The sequence below is a fragment of the Apostichopus japonicus genome, chromosome 8 (assembly GCF_037975245.1).
Source record: "Apostichopus japonicus isolate 1M-3 chromosome 8, ASM3797524v1, whole genome shotgun sequence".
In the NCBI taxonomy this organism is placed as follows: Eukaryota; Metazoa; Echinodermata; class Holothuroidea; order Aspidochirotida; family Stichopodidae; genus Apostichopus; species Apostichopus japonicus.
The window spans coordinates 27,095,864-27,118,613 of record NC_092568.1 but is presented as its reverse complement, the minus strand read 5'-3'; the positions used below and the strand labels follow the sequence as shown (position 1 = coordinate 27,118,613).

Sequence of the window (22,750 nt, the reverse complement as noted above, 5' to 3'; positions counted from 1 at the left end):
CTCATTAAAGACCTACTTCATAACCAGAATGTACCCATTCATGTCTTAATTTTACTTTTTTGTTTAATTGACCCCCAGACTCCCCCAAGGGAGTCACCTTCAATGATCGTAGGGCCACAACCCCCCCCCCCCCCTCTGTTTTTACACCCTGGATCCTCATGTGGCTTGAATATGTATACTGAAAGTGTTCTTTTACCTTTGTTTGGAAATTGTGTATGAATGTTTAAACTTACTGTCTGCATTACATATGCTTTGAATGAAGAAAAAAAATATACCATACCTTTTGGAGACAGGTAAGTTTGTCTAGTGTAGTTGTGCAAGTGAAAAGTGTATTTCTCTTGGCACACAGTCAAACTAGTTGTCTCTTATTAGAATTTTCTCATATGTAGTACTAAGAGCATTAATTCTGGTTCTTTGTCTTAGGTATCTAATGAAAATCAACTGTTCCAGATCGTTATATATACCTCACAGCAGAAATAAAATGTTGTTTTCAATGATAGAGCTATGCAGTGTGTAGCATTACTGTAAAGACAAGACTGCGTGAAACTGCTTTTATTCTGACAGAATAAATCACAGTACTGTACATTGGATTGTCATATACTGTACACATGTGTTACGCTTGCAATAATGTATACAGTACGTTCTAAGTACCATTCTTAGTATGAGAGCTGAGTATGAGAGAAGAGAATTATAATAGTTAAAGGTATAGGTCTGTACAAAGTTTTGCCACATGATTTAAACTGTGTGTCACATGACTAATAAATTAAACAAGACAATGTGAGGCTGGTGCTGACTACTAACTAATGTCCTCCAAAAAATGGTTAAGTTATAATACTTATGAAGGGTTAAGTTTTAAATTTGAATGGATGTATGTAGTGTTGAGAAGTTCTGGATGTTTGAAAAGAAACAGTACAGTACTTGTACATAACGTTAGTACCGACGTTACAGAACTCAAGACCACTGGGAAGTCAATAAAACTCTGCACTGCCCAAATTATTGGGAAGGCCCCTTTTTCTGGGTCCTGTTTGGGGGGGGGGGACAGAAGGAAAAAGTTGTCTCAACCATTACATTTACCAACATGAATGTTAATCACACTAATAAAGATGTGAGACAGATTATAATGAACACAATGAAGAGAATCATCAGTGCTAAAAGCCTATGAATATTCATCATATGATTGAGAGGCTCACTCACCTTACGAATACGTCAAGTGATTTACTCCATGATCTATGAATAAACCAACTTAATTGTAAAGCAAGAATGAATGGATCAAAACAAAACAAGTTTTAATCAGTCTAAGGAGTTTGCAATAACAAGCAAATGATGCTTTGGGGGCCTTTTTAAGGCTTATATTAGTAAATAAGTCAAGCAGCACACAGAGTTTGCCGTATCTGCGTGTGAAATCACAACCACAGTCATACTGTTTAAAATTATGTCGGGTCGGGATGATTTCAAATTTGAAATTCTCTTAATGTTTGTCTTTGTATTGCATGGTGAGTAGGCACATACAGTACCAGCTGTTATGTTTTTTTCATTTTGTATATTTTCTTGTTATCTATGATAAATGCAAAAAACAGTCTGAACTATTGTCTTAAAGATTTATCCCTGGGTCTTTATGTGATGAGCCCTGGGTCTTTATGTGATGTTTAGAAATAACATGAAATCCAAGCTCACCACGCACATCACATATCATTGGTACTCCACTGTACTGTACTGTACATACTGTACCTGATTAGATGAGTCAACAACTTGGCTTTGCTCAGCTTGGAATACTGTAAACAGCTTTGATTGTAAAGTAGGTCGTGAATGCAGTACTTAAAACTATTACAGTGAAATAGTTACAAATGATCACAATTAACTTCATTGAAAAAGTCTGTGAGAAATCTGACAATTTTCTGAATATTTGAAGCTCATGACTACAGTGGACAATAGTATAGTCAGTGTATAGTCTTAGTCTGTATGTACAGTACTGTACATACAGAACTGTACTGTATAATTTGTGTGTATCTGTGGCTGAATTATTGCTCAATATGGCACTAACTGCATACAGCACTATGGCACAGTATTTAAGTACACACATGGAGCAGATTAGAATAATCTCAGTAAAATTTAATATGGTCTTCAAACCATATTGTACCTTGCTGCACTCAACCGATTTCAAGTATCTGAACCAAAATTATAAATACAAAATATTTACATTGTGGTCTTTCATGCACACACTTGCACAAGAATGTTGTACAGTTTATCGCACATATATGTATTATAATGCTATCTCAACACTTAATGTACATAGAACTTGTAATTACTGTGCCAGAAGAGTTTCACATTCAGAGGAGCCGAGACCTTGAGGATATTTTAAACCTTATACAGATGTGTTGTGAAGATTGGAAACTTAGCAAAGCCAAATTTGCCTGGTAACATTTTTTACTGAATCATTATATTTAAGAAGAAGGTATGCAACTAGTCAAGTATATATTTTATATTGTAAGCCTAGAGTATGAATGTAAAATTTATTTTGTTTGTAGTGTAGTCTGCCTATTAAACAAAGCAATCTTTCAATATATACACAAAGAATATACACAATGTTAATAAGTTTCTAAATATTGATTAATCAAGTGGTTGTAATGATCTATTGTGGATCTCTTACTAATTTAGGTTTAAATTGTAGGTTGAGAAAATGAGTTCAAAGGACCATGACATGTGAAATTGTTATGTAACCATGGATGGCTTTGTCAGAATGACACACAGTTCATCCCAACATGCAATTTAAGTCATGTATGTAATCTGCATTCAACAGTCTAAGCAGAACTGTACAATACTAAGCTGTGAAATCTTGTAGATTTTCTATTCTGCAATATAAAGCAGTGGTTGCTCTAGCTGTTGCATACATGTGTAACTCATGCTGAGTCCACTGGAGCAGCTGTCAGCCCCTGGAGCAGCTGTCAGCCACTGGAGCAGCTGTCAGCCCTTGGAGCAGCTCTAAGCCACTAGAGCAGCTGTCAGCCACTGGAGCAGCTATCAGCCACTGGAGCAGCTGTCAGCCTGTCACTATCTGTACTAATGAAAGAATTTAATACTTATCTAGTTTAGTCAGATACATTTCTTCACCAATAGTACTTTTAGATATGCAGCCTTCAGCAAAAACTGTTTGCTCAACTTTAAGAAATAAGTTCTGATGACCCACAAATCATGAATTAATTTTGCTTACAGTACATGTCTTGACTCTCCTGACTTGGGCAAGGCGTACTAAGTCCATTGCCTCTCTTCACCCAGGTGTATTAATGGGGAACTGTGAAATAAAGTCAACTGTTGGGCGATGTTTAGCTGCTGCCATGTGCAGGAATTGTCTGTGTTTGACAGGTTATCATTGACCATGGTAATATTGTGATGCGCCTCGAGCACCGTTATCGGTGGATATGTCTGCACTTTATTAATCAAATTATTCATTACATATTAAGTGGTGCATCTGCAAATCATGATGCTATATTTAATACTCAGATTTCATTACTGTGTCAGTTTCATGATGTGGCAAAACTGAAAGGCAACTGTGGAATTGTACAGTACATCACTGTACACTATACACAGCATCGTATGCCTCAAATTTCTGTCTTCATACTATAAATCTTATCACTTCATCAATTTGTTGGTGAACACAAATTCTTTGATGCTGCTGACAATAATGCAGTGCTTCTTGAAGTTTGAACCTGAGTGCCAAAAAAAAAAGTTTTCTGATTCTGTTTAAATATGCGGTGAGATGAAAGTGTCCAGACATGAAATGTTGGGTAAACTTAAATTCATAGAGTCAAATTTTTAACACTCACAGATTAACCTTCTCATGGTTATACCACAGGGGATGTCTGTAGGAGGGTGTGTCTCAGTTTGATAAATGTTATTTTGTTTTTCAGTGTAGAAGGATTTATCAGATTTATCCCAACAGCTACAGTACTGTACTCTAGGAGATACTCAAGAAACTAATCATATGAAATTAGTTGGTAGACAAATTAAACCTTTAGTTTAAGGTGGATAACCAGTTTTAATATTTTTGAAAGGCATCTCGTTACACTGTTAAGAAACCAAAAATGTTCGCAACCAGTTTCAGTTTGCTGATGTGTTCAGACAAACTTAACCTGAAAGTTGAGGGAAATGCAATCTACAAATTTCTGAAAAGTTTTCTGTGCATAATATACAAAAAAGTTTGCTCTTATCAAGTTTTCTTCCCCCTACTCTTGCACACATATTAACCTTGTGTACATACTGTTCCTACTTACATGGTTACATTGTAACACTGTGTCCGATTTGACTGTACATACAGTATATATAATACTGTACTTCCGATTTGCAGTCTCTTACATCCATGGCAAGCTGTCATGTCAAGCCCATTCAACTATGAATCCATCCTGAATGTAAGTGCATCTTCAGTCGCATATAGATACCCGACCGACGGAAACAGGCTCCCAATGCGTGGAGGAAGGTTCAATAGTTTTTAAGGCGCTTTCTTGTCTTTTCCATTTTGTGATATTTCTCAGAATGCTATATATCCCAAATTTCCCGGGAGAATCGAAAGGACGATATCATATGCTGATCAAAATGTTTCCAGACAGTTTTGTTTTTCAGGTGATTGAGTTTGGGTAGTGATCAGATTTTAGCTAGGTAGTGATTTGCATGCTCTAGATAAATCCAAACACCTGACAGCAATCCAGCTGCCCGTTGAGTGGACCACTAACCTAATTTATTCCGTTTTAACCCAACGATGCCCCGAGCTACATTTCAATGAAAATGTCTAAAACCAAATTTAAATTTGTCACAAAATCCAGATCTACAGAAGGGAGGTACTGTATCTAGCATTGGAGAGTGCAAGATACATATCATGCACGTATAATAGAGAGACATGGTGTACATATATTGGAATCGTCCATCTAATGTAAGAAGAAAGGGTGCTTGCAGTTACACTGTGGGTAATGGGTACCACGTGGCCATACCCATTAGTGGGATTGGTTGTTGGATGGTATCAAGATATGCATGAAATGAAATAGGAAGTTGATGGGATGGGCTACTTGATCAACGTTGGATCATGATAGGATATCATAATGCAGCATGGGTGTTTTACAACATAAAATATTTTTGATTCGATTCTGAACATATGCACTGTACTGGTCAAAGAGATTACATGATAACAGAGTTTGTATTTATACGGTAAAAATTAACAATGATTAAAAATGATTCAGCACTTTTGGCCTTCATTAATTTTTAGTCAGAGCCATTAGCCGCATTTAACAACTGCACAAGTCTCCATCAACTGCCCTACCGCTACCTGCTTAAGTGGTAAGGACTGCTTTGGACTTAGAAGTTAAAAAATAAATAAAAAAGTAGAGCATGATTTCTAAAGTGCTTATAAGGTTTGCATGACAAATTAAAAGGATACATATCGGGATTCCGATCGGGATCCGTAAGATTGGAGCAGATACAAATTTAAGTCGAAAACCAATGTTCTTAACATTTTGGATTGTAGAATGAGAAGGGAGGTCGTTGACTGGAGGTTCTGTCATAGAGGGTGCACAGTGTTAAAAGGTTACCAGTTAACTCTAGACACAGTGAGAGCGAGAGTGCTGAGGTTGTGAGGAGACAGGTAAACTAATCACTCATAACTATCCGTACCTGGTCAATTTTGAATTTTTAAAGGATATTGTAAAATTTCTGCATACATAATGCTATGTATCTGTTTACAGATTTATATTTAAACAGTAAACATCTTCACATATGTGTACATAGCACGTTTGCCGGAACAAGTTTTTTACAGTGCGAATACTAAATAAGGTAAAATATTTCCGGACAAAATATATGAAGTTAGTCGTGTACATATTCAGTTGCAGTGTACTGTAAATAATTATCCACAGACCGATTGCACATGTTACATCCGTGTGAATATATCGATACAATTAAAATCATTCTACTGTATAAATGTTGCCCTAAAGCATAGCCAAAAAGTGGCTTGTGTTTTGTAGTACAATAGGCTGCCTGAATTCAATTGAATACTACAGTATTATTTATTGGTGATGATGTAACTTACCGAAATTATAAATTCATAGTAGCCCCGTGATATTTACGGTAGTGGTAATTAGCAAAAGTTTCTCAACATGCAAATAGAAAATAAAGTTTGTCTTGCAGAGACTAATTAAATTACTTTTGGTTAATATTCATGAATTTAACTCTGCTGCATATTGTACTAAATTATGATAAATAATCTTTTCACAATTCAGAGTATTGATTGTTATGTAAAATACAAAATGTGCATAAAATATACACTTAGTGTTAATTTGGTAATATTGTAACTCAGAGGAGTATACTGTTGATGAATATAAAACTAACAGAGCAAATTAAAAGAATGGTACACTAGTTGTTCTGTCTCAGGGATATCATATTATTTTACATTACTCTCTAACATACGTGTCTCCTCAAAACATCTGCACTATCACTCTACCATGTAATTAAATGAATAATACACTAATTATCTACAGCATATATGGATGCCGTCTTAATTGTTCTGCCTCTTTGGATTATTGGATATCATATTAATTTACTTTACTCTCTAACATACATGTCTCCACACAACATCTGCACTAACGCTCTACCATGTAGACCTACTGTACAGTATAGTGACATGGTACCCTTTGATATTGAAATCCCAAGAATGCTTTGATAAGCAACTACAACAACAGGTTTTTCGACATATTCAGTTATATTTATATCATTCACACATATTTTAGATAAACAAAGAAAAACAGGGTAGACGTGGGTGTGTAGGTACCCTTTGTGTATGGGTATGGGTGTACAGTATAGTAGGCCTATTAGCTATACAATTGACAGGATGGGGAAAAACCTCAGATCCCTTTTGTTTTTGAATAAAAAACATTCGGTTTTCTGTGTTTCAATAATTTAACCTTTTCATTGAGTTTCTTAGATTATTTTGCTTAAAATGATATAACTATTATGAAAATCTGTGCTCACGTCTTCTGTATTATGAAAACCAATTAAACAAGTTGTACAGTAGATGGTGTGTTCTTCTTTCTTCATCCCTAAACAGCTTTGTATTCAATACTAAAGTTGGTATACAGAATATATATGTATGTTAATATTGTACCTTCAATACTGTGTTTCTTATTTCACAGTTGGTGATGTAAGTACAGAGGAATTGGTCGCAGCCTACCATGCAGCTTGTGCATTGAATCAAGTCAAACCGTCACCAACAATAATTCAGCAATTGCAGGTAAGTCTACGCTTCCTGGGAGATTTGTAAATGCTTCCCATTTCCAGGGGGTTATATTACGCTCCTCGCTCATCTGTCACCTCACAACCTTAGCACCACGTTCTACCGTGTCGAGAATGTCCTGGTAACCTTTTAACACTGTGCGCCCTCTATGACCGGCTCCTCCGGTCATTGCCCTTCCTTCTCATTCTACCATTCAAAGTGTCTGACAAGTTATTTTCGAGTGGATTTTCTTCCTTTGGAATTCGTCCATAACGGTACCTGAGAATTCGGAAGTTTTCTTCCTTGGATTGCTAAAGAGCTTTACAATCATTCAAGTATCCTTTTCGTGTTAAGGGAGGGATTTTGGGGACTGTTTTTAATGTTTTTTATATGGATGTTCTCCCTTTCCAGGCGTTACGTACATGTACATTAAAATTTATGAATGTAGCTAATAATATATCTTGCATAGTGATTTTGAGGTCGGTGAATTTTGCAAGCAAAAGAAAGAACTTAAGGACTGAGAAGAATGTCTTCCTGAGTTTGAATATATTACCATACTACTGTACGTAGTTGTGCCTGTTGTACAATGTTCAGTGGTACTTTACATAGCTTCTTTACATACAGTAGTGTCTTCATACTTTCCATCAATTAGTTTTCAATTAAATATTTTGCTCCTAAACTTTATTCTTTGGGATTGATTTGGAAAGATTTAGATTGCATCAGAGGTTTATTGAATTTTCATTAAATCCCCCCCCTCCAACCAAAAAGAAAAAGAAAAAAATAATTTCAGGATATTTTGTATTTCAAATACTCAGTAACAGTTGTCATCATAACATCTGCCACAGTCTAAAGTTCAGTGGTATGCTTTCTCAATGTCTCATGTAGTGTATGCCTTGTAGGAAGTGCATAAAGTAAAAGAATAAACCCAAAAAATTGGCGAATTATTTAGTTTCCACGATCATTCACTGTACTGTAGCTTCAAAAGACAAAAAAGTAAGTCAATGCTGTGGTCGCCAAAATTACCAGTTGCAAAAAAAAAAAGAGACCTTTTTTTCTTCAGAATTACTTTGTTCATTGTTTAAGTCATAAAATGAAAAAGGTTGATTTTACTTTAACAGTGCAGGTCTGTGTCTTTGTCACAACTTTCAAGGAATTTCTAAAAGGTTGAGCGATGAACTGACTCTATGATTCAGTTAAACACCTTTTTTTTTCTCCCGTTGAGACTTAATATCTGTAACAAGGGGGCCAAGGCATTTACAGTTTGGACTTTCTGTATAATCTAGATTATATACATACAAGGTTTGATGGATGTGTTATTTTCTTTGATGTATTCTTTAGTGCCCAAGCCTGAAGGCAAGTGCATTCATTACAGTGGTGCAGTCGCTTTTTGCTCATAGTTACAGCTCAATTAGACTTCAAATTCACAACTATCCTACACTTTGAGGGAGATAAATTGCTTAATAGGGGTTTCATGGAATGGATGTTACAAGTCATCAAATATTATTTTTTTCCTTAAAGAAAATCTAAATTACTGTTTGTTTGTTGGGTTCTATTTTTCGTTTTTTTGTTGTTGTTTGCTTTTCCTTTGGGCAGCATGTTTCTTGTCCTTAGTGTATCAATTTCAATTGAGATGTTCGCTGTCTGTTTTTGAGTCAGACCAAAATGCCACAGTGGGTATAATTGCAAAAGTTGGATAAGTTTGTCTCGTCTCGCCAATCGCCCCAATTCAAATATGTGACGTCAGTCGTTAATAATGCAAGTGCATTAAAATAGTGTCAGAAAAAGTGTTACCAAAGTATGCAGTGCTGTTAAATGCTATATTGAAATGCCAACAACATGCCAGAAAATCTCCATTGGCAGCATGTTCGGCAGACTGTTGAGAAGGCAGTTAATTATGACAATACAGTACATGGCGTTGTCTTTACTTTTCCCAGGATATAGGACTACTCAGTGAGTCAGTGTACAGTAGGTGATCAACACAAACTTTAATAGAACTTACAGTACTACTGCAGTATTTCTGTCACTCCTCACTTACAGTACCTGTCTTTGCCTACTATTGCACTCTTTCTCTACCTTACTCATGGTCAAATTGTAATATTATTGTAGTGTGAACCAGACCTATTTCCTGCCCAGTGACTGACCACATTCAGTCTACCACCCTGATAGTTCTTTCACCCAATGGTTGAAATTAGAAGCAGGGGGTTTTACTCCTACCATAATACCCTCTCCCCCCGGCCTCGTCTCCCCCTGACGGTCCACACTATTGCGAATATTCTTGCAAATAGCAAAGTATGGAAATGACTTTTCTTTGTTCTTCCCATGAAATTTGATACCTTTGGCATGCTTGCTAGTTCTGAAAGTTTGTAATACTTCAATGCTGCATCAAAACACATTATTGTAAAGAGATTATTCCATTTTATTGATTTAACTGATTTGTTCGTGATGAAGTTAAATCAAGACATATACTCAGTTATATTCATAAAATATCACATAACATTTCAAAAGTCACGCCTCAGTAATTCTAAGCTATGTCAAGCAAGGCATGTTATCACACCACAGAAAATTCACAGCCAAGTTTGATGCAACATACCTGTGCCTTTATAGTACGTCCCATAAAAAATTCACAGGTTTTATACAGTTTGTAAATCAAAACAGAAGAAAAAATAATACATGATGTATAATCAAACAAACAAACATCAGAAGCTTGGAATTCTTCAAGTTGTCCCTAAAGGAATATATGGAAAGTAATTGGGAAACATGGGAGATAATTTCAAGATTTGGAATGGAATTATGTAACAGTGATACAGTAGTTGAATCATTGGAAACCTGTGACAGGTAGCATGCAGTACAAAAATTTAACTATTTATTGGATGAAAAATATATGTCAGTAGACTTCTCTAATTCTGATCTCTTTTTGAAATCGGAACTGGATACTTTGGGTGGTGCTGATAGTTGAATGAGTAGGTAGGTTAGCTGGCTGTGACTGTGTGCTGATGTGGAAGGTCGATAGATAACTTTGCCAGTTCGCTGCAGAAACGGTAGAGCTACTGTACAGAGCAATTGATGTGAGGGAGACAAGTCAAAGTTCATAGATTGTAGATACATCCATTTCACCAGGGTAAAGTAGTTTTGGAGTAACCTGTATGAGTATGTACTTAGAACGCATAATTAAAAGGGTTGAAATTATTAAAGACTATTTATGCATATATACTGAAGATACAGATGAAATTACCATTATTATGGCCTATTCATCTCATGCAGTTCTGGTACTGCCGGTTTATATAAAAGCCTATTCATCGCCTCATAATGATATGGATTCCCCTCAAAATGTTGGCGCTTTCACAAATGATGAGCAAGTGAAAATGCACCACTAAAGAAGATAAAAATGGACATGTTGTTGTTATTGTTTACTTCTAGAAAAGGTGCCCGTCGAATCTAGAAGGATATGTAGTTTTTACCGCATATGCACTATTACATGTTTAAACCTCTCACAGCTTTCTGCTTTTTAATATTGATGATATTACAGTGCTAGCTCAACTACTGTACATACTACATGCATATAAACTGTACATTACAGTAGGTCACTGCACAATGAAATGTCTTTAATACAATGCATATTGTGTTCTTTTGTGCAACCACAAGCCCTGTTGGTAAAAATTTAAATGCACATCAAGCCAGAAGGTGTCAAGTACCTGAGTTCAGGCTACTGTACTATAGTATATATTCATGCATATTAAAGCTGGTACGTAGTAGAAGTCTAATATACATATACTGTACTGATACTAGCACTTTACTGTATTAGGCTTAGCGCATGAGAACATAACAAGGAAAACTAAATGTGTAATAAACTAAAGATCATCTAATGCAAATGGATCATGACAAAATGTAGTCTTACATTATCCAAAGGAATGGAGTTATTTCTATACAGAATTTTAAGATTGCTAAGTTTACCTCCTTTTACTTCTGTATGCATAAATTGATCTATTTAAAGTAACATGATGTCTGTAGCAAAATGCTAGACCTGTATATGCATACAACGGTATACATTTGTAGATCAATGTCCCAAAGGTATTCTCTTTGCACGAATGGAATGAGTGTCGCCCTCGCAGTGACAGAAATGTTACGATTACTGTAAGATGTTAAATCGCACAGATCTGTCAGTCAGAACCCAGACGATGTATATCAGATAACAATAAGATCGACACACACGTACACTGCATGTAACTCATATAGCAGCAAGTCACTTCTGCGATACAATATATATCTCCTGGCAGTGTCTTGCACAGTGTTTCAGCCTAATGACTCCTGGTTTTGCATTACCAAAGGCATACAATGTGTTTTATTTCTTGGAGATCCATTAGGACGTAGACGTTAGATTCTTTCACTACCCTGTACGTAATTCAGAATGATAACGAAAGTGTCCGTCGTGGAGAGTATCCTCAGGCAATATGTTCATAGATGATTTTAACTAAGTACCAGTGCTTTCATGCATGTGTAGGAATTAATATGCTCATGTTCACCCAAGTTTGAAAAGATTGTTAATTTTTTGTAATGTTTTTGAACATACTAGCCCAATTTTGACATTCACAGTATGAATGTATAGTTAACCAATTTAATTGGATATCAAGCTCCCTCAGAAATATGATTAGAAAATAATGAAGGATTATAATTTAAAATATTTTTACTAAGAGACAAAGTTTGGCTGCCTGCAGTATTAAAGTTTTGTCAATGTTGACATCTTAGTCTGTACAAATATTGATTTAAACAATTCCACATTTTCTCTTTCCATTTAGTTTTGGGAGAACACTTTTAGTTGGAAATGAAATTTGCTGAAGTTACATTAAGTTGATTCCAGTATCAACAAGAAGTATTTATTTATACCGCACCAGGATAAACACAAAATGCTGCTTCTTGATGACATTTTTATTTATTTTGTATTTCTTGCCGATCACAGCATTGCTTGGTGCTTCTCCTTGAAATGGATCATATTGCTTCACGATCTTTGCCATAAGCCTGTGTCTATATAGCGTACAGTAGCTAATATTCAACCCATCAAGATTGGGCTAAAAAATGCCAAAGATTTTACATTATATATATTTACTCTAAATTCTTAGCATAGTATAAATTGTATAAAAGCAGGTATCAGTGATAGTGTTATTCCTGGTTTTCTTTAACCACTCAATATGGAGAAAGTACGACAACTTCTTTAATACAACCAAAGAGCCCTTGAGACATGCCTGAAGGATGTAGGGAACTAAAAGTTTATACAGTAGTAAATTAAAATCACACATTATTTTACTTTCACGTCTTTTTTAACTCATAGGACAAGGAACATGAAATTGACAGACAGAATGCTAAGTAGTTGCTGTTAACAATTTTAATTGCAGCTAGCTGGCAAATATTTCATGTTAACGATCTTTAATTACATGTTAATTGATCACTTTGATGCATTGTCAATTGTCTAATAACTGTCTAATAGATGTCTAATAGCTGTTATCCATGGATACAGTCAATTTGATTCCTATTGGGATTCCTATTGGCAAACAGATTCAATCAGTTAAAGTTACTGTAGAACTTTGGATATATGCTTTATTTGCAGATACTTACAGTATTAAATTGAACTTAATCAAATTGAATAATCTTGCATAATGTATCCCAGTACAGTATCTCTCGTCCCAAGGACATTGAAAAGCTTGTTTTAACTACAGCATATGTGGTATTCCAACTTTTAAAGTATTCAAATACTACATACTTACACTATTGATTGCAGTAGTACTGTAGCAGTGTAACTCTATTTTGCCACACATGGTCAGCACTTTGGATGTTAATAGCCCCTTTTGTGAGGTAGATTGTTTTCATTAATTCTAAGACAGGTGGTACAGTAAGTCCTGCAGTAGTGCCAGTAGTACTACAGCTAGAATACATATAGACTGTCAGAATACTGTATCTATGGAGTGCCATTACTACAGCTAGAATACATATAGACTGTCAGAATACTGTATCTATGGAGTGCCATTACTACAACTAGAATACATATAGACTGTCAGAATACTGTATCTATGGAGTGCCATTACTACAACTAGAATACATATAGACTGTCAGAATACTGTATCTATGGAGTGCCATTACTACAACTAGAATACATATAGACTGTCAGAATACTATGGAGTGCCAGTACTATAGCTAGAATACATATAGACTCAGAATACTGTATCTATGGAGTGCCATTACTACAGCTAGAATACATATAATATAATAATAATAATAATAAATGAGACTTATGTAGCGCCAAATCAGTAAACAAAAGTTACTGCTCAAAGCGCTTTACAGAGAAAGTAAATTAATTTACAAAAGAACAAGTGAAAAAATGGGTCTTAAGTAGACTTTTGAAAGTAGAAAGTTTATAGCATGTTCGAATGTGATCTGGTAACTTGTTCCAGAGATAAGACCCAGAGTATTGGAAGCTTCTGTAACCATAGTTCTTCAATCGTGGTTTTGGAACAGTTAAAAACAGTTTGTTGGAGGAACGAAGTGTGCGAGTTGGAGTATATGGCAAGAGAAGTTGTGACAGGTACACAGGCCGTTCAAGATGATGAGCACAGAAGGTGAGAAGAAGTATTTTATACTGGATTCTGTAGCTGATAGGTAGCCAATGAAGTTCCTTCAGAAGTGGGGTGGTGCGACACTTTCTTCCTTTCCTTTTCACAATACGGGCAGCGGTGTTTTGGATCTTTTGGAGTTTCTTGATGGTCGAATCAGGAAGGCCAAATAAAAGTGAATTAAGAAAATCAAGCTTTGATGTCACAAACGCATGGACCAGTATCTCACAAGTCTTATTATCGAGGTAATTCCTCATCAAACTGATTTTCCTAAGTTGCCAATTTGCAGAACGACAGAGATTAGTAACGTGATTTTCAAGTGACATGGTCTGGTCAAAATATGCACCAAGGTTTCTAACAGTTGAGGAGATATTAATAGAGTCTTTACCAACAGTAAGTGGTGGAAAATTAGGTGTAACTTCAGAGAAACGCGATCGAAAAACAATAAACTCTGTTTTATCACAGTTTAGTTTCAACTGATTAGTTGTAAGCCAAGTGTTTACAGCACTTATACAGGTTTCCATTTTATGAAAAGCATTTGGCACATCATCCTTATCGAAAGCAAGAAGTAATTGAGTATCATCCGCATAATGATGGAAATGAACACCATGGTGCCGAATAATATCACTCAGCTCCGCAAGATACAGTATAAAGAAAAAAGAACAGGTCCAAGTACAGAGCCCTGTGGAACACCAGTAACTAATGGACGAGGAGACGAGAGAACATCTTCAATTTTCACCTGTTGATAACACTCAGTAATATAAGAATTGAACCAGGATAGAACAGTACCACCTAATCGATACTTTGACTGCAGTCTTTCCAACAAAATGGAATGATTAACTGTATCAAAAGCTGATGATAAGTCTAAAAGAACTTAAAGGACAAAGCAGTCTTCATCAAGCTTGGATGTAATAAAATTATGAACTGCATTGAGGGCAGTTTCCGTACTGTACTGTCAGAATACTATGGAGTGCCAGTACTATAGCTAGAATACATATAGACTCAGAATACTGTATCTATGGAATACCATTACTACAGCTATATAGACGGTCAGAATACTGTATCTATGGAGTGCCAGTACTACAGCTAGAATACATATAGACTGTCAGAATACTGTATCTATGAAGTGTCAATTACTACAGCTAGAATACATATAGACTGTCAGAATACTGTATCTATGAAGTGTCAATTACTACAGCTAGAATACATATAGACTGTCAGAATACTGTATCTATGAAGTGTCAATTACTACAGCTAGAATACATATAGACTGTCAGAATACTGTATCTATGAAGTGTCAATTACTACAGCTAGAATACATATAGACTGTCAGAATACTGTATCTATGAAGTGTCAATTACTACAGCTAGAATACATATAGACTGTCAGAATACTGTATCTATGAAGTGTCAATTACTACAGCTAGAATACATATAGACTGTCAGAATACTGTATCTATGAAGTGTCAATTACTACAGCTAGAATACATATAGACTGTCAGAATACTGTATCTATGGAGTGCCATTACTACAACTAGAATACATATAGACTGTCAGAATACTGTATCTATGAAGTGTCAATTACTACAGCTAGAATACATATAGACTGTCAGAATACTGTATCTATGGAGTGCCATTACTACAACTAGAATACATATAGACTGTCAGAATACTGTATCTATGGAGTGCCATTACTACAGCTAGAATACATATAGACTGTCAGAATACTGTATCTATGGAGTGCCATTACTACAACTAGAATACATATAGACTGTCAGAATACTGTATCTATGGAGTGTCATTACTACAGCTAGAATACATAGAGACTGTCAGAATACTGTATATATGGAGTGCCATTACTACAGCTAGAATACATATAGACTGTCAGAATACTGTATATGGAAGACAGAAATCATCCCCACTTAAGCCGTCAAAATACTTGTCTGGTGCATGAAGCAGTTTAAACAGTCTCAAAAAAAGAAAAACATGTGCATCTAAAAGGAATAGATTCACAAGATTCAAAACTCTTGTGCAATAAAACCAACATTCTGAATAGACAGGGACAAAATTCTTCCTGATTTGGTTTTAAATAGAAGAAAATGAAGGCAAGTTCAGTATATATAATTGAACATGAACCGTGTAAATCTTCAAGGCTGTCTCATGTAATCAGAATGTGTGGGTATGTAGATGTGTGTGTGCAGTGACACAATGCTATTATTACAGCTTTAAAAACTTAATGGACACTGAAGAGACTGCTATGGAACTGGTCGAATACTAAAATTACAGAGTGAGAGAGCAAAACAAGGTGAGAAAAATAAATTCCTCTTAAAAAAGGTAGAGAGTATTTGTTTCGATCCTGGTAGCAGGATCTCTTCAGTTGCAGATTACACTCAACACAGAGAAACAGGTTAAGTAGAATGATGGGACAATTTGCAATTAGGTCATTCATCGCTTGACTGTCTCTTATAATGTATGCACTTTCATCAACAGTACCTACTGCAGTTTATAACAATTATTGTTTTGCACATTCATGTCTCCCCACATGATGTTTCTGTGAAGGAGAACGTGACATACAATACTGTACATGATGCACCATATTCCAATACGACCATAGGATACCTAGATGCCTCTATCCATAGGAAAGCCAACTCATTTGCTGTTTTTGAAAATACTGTAGAAATTTCCATCCACGCCATGGCTATAGTGCCTTGCCTACTGTATGTACACAATATACCCAAAATTAATATTAAGACGCTGGACACTGACGGACAATGGAGCCTTGACAGTTCGTATAGCAACATTTACTGTAATACATCGACGCTTCAACAGACCTACCTCTCTGTACATGTAATTCACATTCCAAATGTATAAGCATTGTATCACTGTTGTATCAGATTGGTTTCATATCATTTGCAGAGACAGATACTGTATTTATGGTCACTTTCGGTTTCACATGGATGTATAGTTTTTTTAAGTTATGATAGAATTTTATGAGCAGGCTTTGTATACAAGTGAGATGGAACAGTCCATCACATGAATAATTACAAGTGCTGATAAATATTATGTGCATACAACGTATAATATAACCCTGTTTAGTGCACTGTAACGTCACCAGCCTGGAAAGTATCATATTCCTATATATGTTGTTAATTAGTATGACCTCTGCATTGTCCATTCTCACTCGTTAGTCCATTGCATCATACTGTACTACTGTACATCAGATGTAGTGTCAGGATTGGCCATGTTCCTTCATGTCATTCCTATTCGTTCTCATAATTTAGTCGTCTTTAGAAGAAGAGAGTTCCTCGAATCGAGGTACTAAACGATTCAGTGCACGCAGTGAGAGTCTTTTAAACAGAATCAATTAGCTTTTAAAGCCAGCCGTCGGGCACGATGCTGCTGCTGCTTTTGCATTCAGTTAGACGAGTCCTTGGCTTGACCCAGATTGAATCCACTTAACCTGGTCTGTAATGGAAGTCCAAGTTAAAACAGCAGACGTCTAATATATTAAAGTGTACTTGATTGCTTTAATATGTATACAGTTATGCACTGTACCTAATATAGATGGCTGTTTGTAGTAACATGTACATAAATTAACATGTTTAATATAATGTCGTGCTTTCATGTCAATACTGTAGTTGTGTATTCTTTTGCAGATAACAAAATTTGTCAACTTTTGGTACATATATACTTGTTAAACAATGTTTTCCTCATTTGGAGTTAATTTGACTGTTTATGTGATGATGTTACGGTTCAGTATATACAGTAGCTGCACATTATGATAGGAACATTCAACCGTTTTCTGGTTTCATTAAATGGGTTTATAGGGAAACATACTGTAGTCACTAACATAACTGTAGTACAACAAATTAGAGAAACATGGGACAGTTTTAATGTGACAAATTTGTTTGATTTCAAAATTTCCAAAAATCTTTTTAAATTTGCTGATTTTACATCTGTTATAATACTCTAAACTCTTGAAAATTTACACGGTACTGTACACACATGAAATTTGTATAATAATATAGTAATATATAATAATATCTATGCGACTGTATAGGTTGTAGCAGCACTGTACAGATACAAATACCGCACACCTTTCAACTATGTACACGCACAGTAAATTGAAAGAAGAATGAGCTGAATTGGGTCTCTCCTTAATAAGAAAATATTGCAGCTCTTTGCTCTGGTCTTCAAGGAGATGGAAATATTTGTTGATGTTGATAGGCTAGAACAGAGATTTTTTTAATGGTCAGAGTGCTCAAAGCACTCGATTGGTAAAAACCCCGTCCATATGTTGTCAGTTGAAGGGACGTGAATGTAAACAATTGCCCATTACGCATAGAACCATAAGGACTCACACTGACTGACTGACCTTTATGGCTAAATATCGGCCAGGCTGCTGTATTGGCTGACATAACTCTGTCAGCAGATGATCTAGCACAGATATATATATATATAATACATCACAATACACTCTCAACACTGGCTGGATATACAGTAATTTGTTTGAAAATTAAAGCTTCGTTTTAGTTGTTCCAATCTTCATGAGTCTTCAAACTATCTGGTACGTGCAGGTTTCACAAAATGAAATCATTGATGTTAGGGTATTGCGCATAGTTTATATGGAAGCATGTGACCTACCCATTGTCTTTAGCTTTATGGTAGGGATACTTGAGAGGACCCCCCCACAATCCCCTCCCCTTCTTGTGCTTCAGTACTAACAGATTCGATCCTCATATATGTGAAGCACAATTTGAACTTCCTTTATCATACACTTAAAGAGGTATTTCCCCATTTTAGCCTCACCCACAGTCACATGGATAGATTTGGCCATGTTTATTTCCCTAGTGTGAATGTGTATATGGGTAAAGGATTCACACTTCAAATGCAATGATCTTAATCTATGTCAAAGTATATACACCATACTATATGCACATAGTAGGTCTTACAAATTGTCAGTGCCTGTTTGCATACATACAGATCCTGTTTTGGCAATGATGTCAATTTTCTGGAATTTAGAGTCACTAAGAATCCCTGCAAAAAAAAATGGTTGTTAGTGATTATACACCAACATTGGACCGGCTATATTTACTTCGTTCCCCGCTTACCTGTCTCCCCACAACCTTTTCCCAATACGAAAAACATGTGAGACACTTTGGGTGGTAGAATAAGAAGGAGGTCACTGACCGGTCTGACCGGTCACTGAGGGTGCACAGTGTTAAAAGATTACCAGGACATACTAGACACGGTAGAATGCGGTGCTAAGGTTGTGGGGAGACAGGTAAACGGGTCACTCGTAAATATATAAACCAGTAAGTTTTATAATCTCAGTCGGTTGAGGAATGTTACAGAAATACAGCAATCTGCAATTTACTCCAAAGTGGCTCTGAAAGTTGTTTAAAGAGGTGCGGTGCTAAAATACAGCCAAATTGTTGTTGGGTTAAATGGGAAAGTTCATATGTTGATCATAAACAAACCTAATTGTTGTTGAGCTTGTAAATACTGTATCAAAGCTTTATAATAGAGATGTTCCTCTGCCCTTAATATTTTGGTTTAACGAGACTTTGAATGATCTACCTTTTATCGAGTTGTTCTGCATGAAGTTTCCTCTCTTTCATTTAATATTAAGTGGTCAAATTGTAGTTTTTTTGTGAACAACTGCGTTGCCTATAGGTTGGCCAGTTTAAAACAGTGTTGTTAATTGTAGCTTGTTCACTGTAATTATAGGCTTCCGGTAATGCAGACGATACCCCACGGTTTTAGTCAGCATCTGACATAGGTCTCCCGAGAGTTTTCTTGTTAGGTTTAACAAGTCTTCAGTCTGGTACATTCAAAAGGAAGAGCAAGCATGGGCAGTGAAATTCAAAACAGTGTGTGAATACTCAGAGCATTAAGTTTTACCAAATGAACAACCTACAATATGTTGAAGGCCGGTATAGTTCAAGCTTCCTATGTAGGTTCCTCCCCTCCTCCTCTCCCCACCCCCCCCCCACACCTTTTCACTTGCCCTAAGTTTGAATCCTAAATCTATCTTTATACTAATGGATGAAATGCTAATCCTGTGTTTCCTAAAATTATGAATTTACCTTACGTAAATATTCTGTCATTAATTTTTTTTTAAATTTTTTATCATTAATTTATTTAAAGGGGTCACATGTAGTAGTCTCTTGGGTTTTAAATGAAAAAGCTATTTTGAAGTTTTTGATCTGATTATTCATAAAGCACGTAGACTGTTGTCATCTACTGTACCCCATATATCCCAGGTGATTCCAAGATCACTTTGTACTACTATGTCTTCTAGTTGATGCTGTCATTTTCCTATTGACTCTCACACTACTGCACTGGCTTAGATCTTTCTCCCATTAGCTCAGTTTTATATCACTGACTGACTCACTCATCTCCAGAGTTAACATCGGCTAGAGCTCACAATTGACTCGTATATATACTATACCTACTGTACGATACTACAACCGTACACATGTACAAAGGATCTCGTCGGTGCGAATCAGCCCTAAGGACTCGACAAGACAACCGACGAGCTGAAGTGTATAGGCCTCTTTGATTTCAATCATACTTGCTAATCATCTGTTTATCATCTAGAGAGCCCCGAAATTGCTCAGTCTCCGTTGAGGTGTATTAAAAACGTGGCAACTTAATGCGTCGAGATTCCGACGTTTCTGCAATATTCACGACGAATGACATTCAGTACACGTCGGACCACTACCTTCGGCAGGTACTGAAACTGAAGTGGTACAAATTTACAGGAGAGGAACGTATATTTATCAATCAGACATTTTCAAGTACAAGTTCTAATCATCTTTAACTTTTTTTTTCTTCCTCTTCCTCTTGGTTTTTTTAAATTTTTTTTACTTTTCTACAATGTGAATGTTTTCTCCTTGCTACAAGTATGATAAACTCCAATTGAAATGTAAGTCGCTACTGATATCAGAATAGGATGTCTAGATGTAAACATACAAACTTCCTGCGTATATTGTTACATGAAGACAGAGGTTTCAGTTTCCTCTAAGTCAATCACGGCTTCTCTAACATCATCTACAGTATACAGTAGATGTGAATATCAACCGTTCTGAAGCAGAGAACATCTAACAGATAAAACTTAGAAATGGTAGAACTGCAAGTATTTCGTTTACTGGTTCAATTCCAATGCTCCAGTGCTGTGAGAATCAGCTGACAAAGATCACCACCCATCATGTATGCTTACACATTAATGTAAAGTTGGTATATATGCCTTTACACATGTACAGTATGTTTAACTACTCTGAAATCATTATTAAGCATAATTTGTATTCCATCATTGTTATAAATACCAAATGTACATACAGTACTTGGAGCGTACCAGCAATGTGTCCACAGGTTGAGTCATAATTTATAAATAATTTTGTTTGCTGTTTGATTATTTTATACAACAGAAAAGTTTAAGGAGAATAGATGGTGTGGATAAATTTTAAACATTAGAGAAAAGTATGCCTCATGGCCTCAAACTTCAAGGTTATTTAATGGCTAAATGCCAGTGCAATTCAATGTTTGACAGAAGGAAAAAACCCAGACATTTGCATGTTTCTGCCAGTATAGATATTAATGTAAGTAGGATATTAAACTATCATGGGTAAAATAAATCGCATAAGTTCTGTACCTACAGTATTTACATAAGTCCAATATAATTACTGCTTAACATTGATCATCAAATATTATTGAGCTGCTCCCACAAGCCGGTCCAGTAACTGATGTATCCGGTATTTAAAGATAACTGCCAGTGTGAACTTCATTTGAGCTCATCTGCAGTAGAATTTTTAAGCACTTAAATATCTTTAAAGGGGCGCTGAAATTTTGAAATTCTAGGCCTGTAAACATTCAAGATATTTCCAACTCACATGCACACATTCTTCCTCTACCAAAACTCAAAATAAAATAAAACTGTTAGCAAACTGCTTATCCACTAGAGAGCCTGTGTAAGAGAATGTGTAAAAGTGAGTTGGTATGACGTTTCGATCCTAGCAAGATCTTCGTCAAAGGCTAAATGACAAGTAACAGTAACAGAAGGGACAAAAATATGCACAGAATACAGACAGGTTAATGAGCATGGTGAACACAAAGAGATGGATGTAAAGGTCCAGTCACATCTCACCGGATTGCACAAACGGACAAGAGTACGCGCGAAAAACAGTCATCCGGTTATTTCCGTTGGCAAAAGTTGTCGCGCATGCATCTGGGGGTTGCAACGTACCGGACGTTCAACGGCGAAAACGGATTACAAACGTACAAGGGACGGACAGCAACGGACGAACAACGAATGAACAACGGAATAACAACGAACAAACTAACGAACACCAACGGATAGTAACGAATTTACAACGGAAAATTAACGGATAAAGAACATACAAAACGTAGGAGTACCGGAAAAGTAACGGACATACCGGACTAGCAACGGAGAAGAAACGGCCTAAAACCTGGGCCTCCGGAGTGCCTTGAAATCAGGGGGTATCCTCATGAAGTTGATGAAAGATTTTGGTCTTCCATTCGCAGCTCCTGCACTAGTTGGTCATAAAGACCACACTGCCGTCTTCTCTGTGAACCTAGCAAGGCCCTAGACCAGCATTTCAGCCGAGCACGTCTTTTCCTTCTCTTCTTGACTTGTTCATTGGTCTTGATGTTGGCTTCATTGATAAGCATCTGTGCTTGTAAAGCTGACACTGTGGTCTAAAGCTTGAATCTTTCTGAAGGGTCCATGATGTATGTGTTGACGGTAGAGGTTATAGGAGCAGAATGAGGCGTGGGACGCTTGGAGTGGACAAGGTGGTGGTACGCTGCATCTCCGTTCTATGTCTGTCTGTTATACTTTCCTGGCCTGAGTTCTTACGTTTCTTCCGTGTAACGTCCGTTAC

General features: G+C 36.2%; 1 protein-coding gene across 1 annotated transcript in view; it reads left to right on the top strand.

The window, feature by feature from the left end:
* The window catches only part of LOC139971375 (uncharacterized), a 61,925-nt gene that overhangs the window by 5,193 nt on the left and 33,982 nt on the right, over positions 1-22,750 (top strand). The window contains exon 2 of the mRNA XM_071977747.1: positions 7,167-7,264. Coding sequence (XP_071833848.1) covers positions 7,167-7,264 — 98 coding nt within the window. The remainder of the gene's footprint in view (positions 1-7,166; positions 7,265-22,750) is intronic.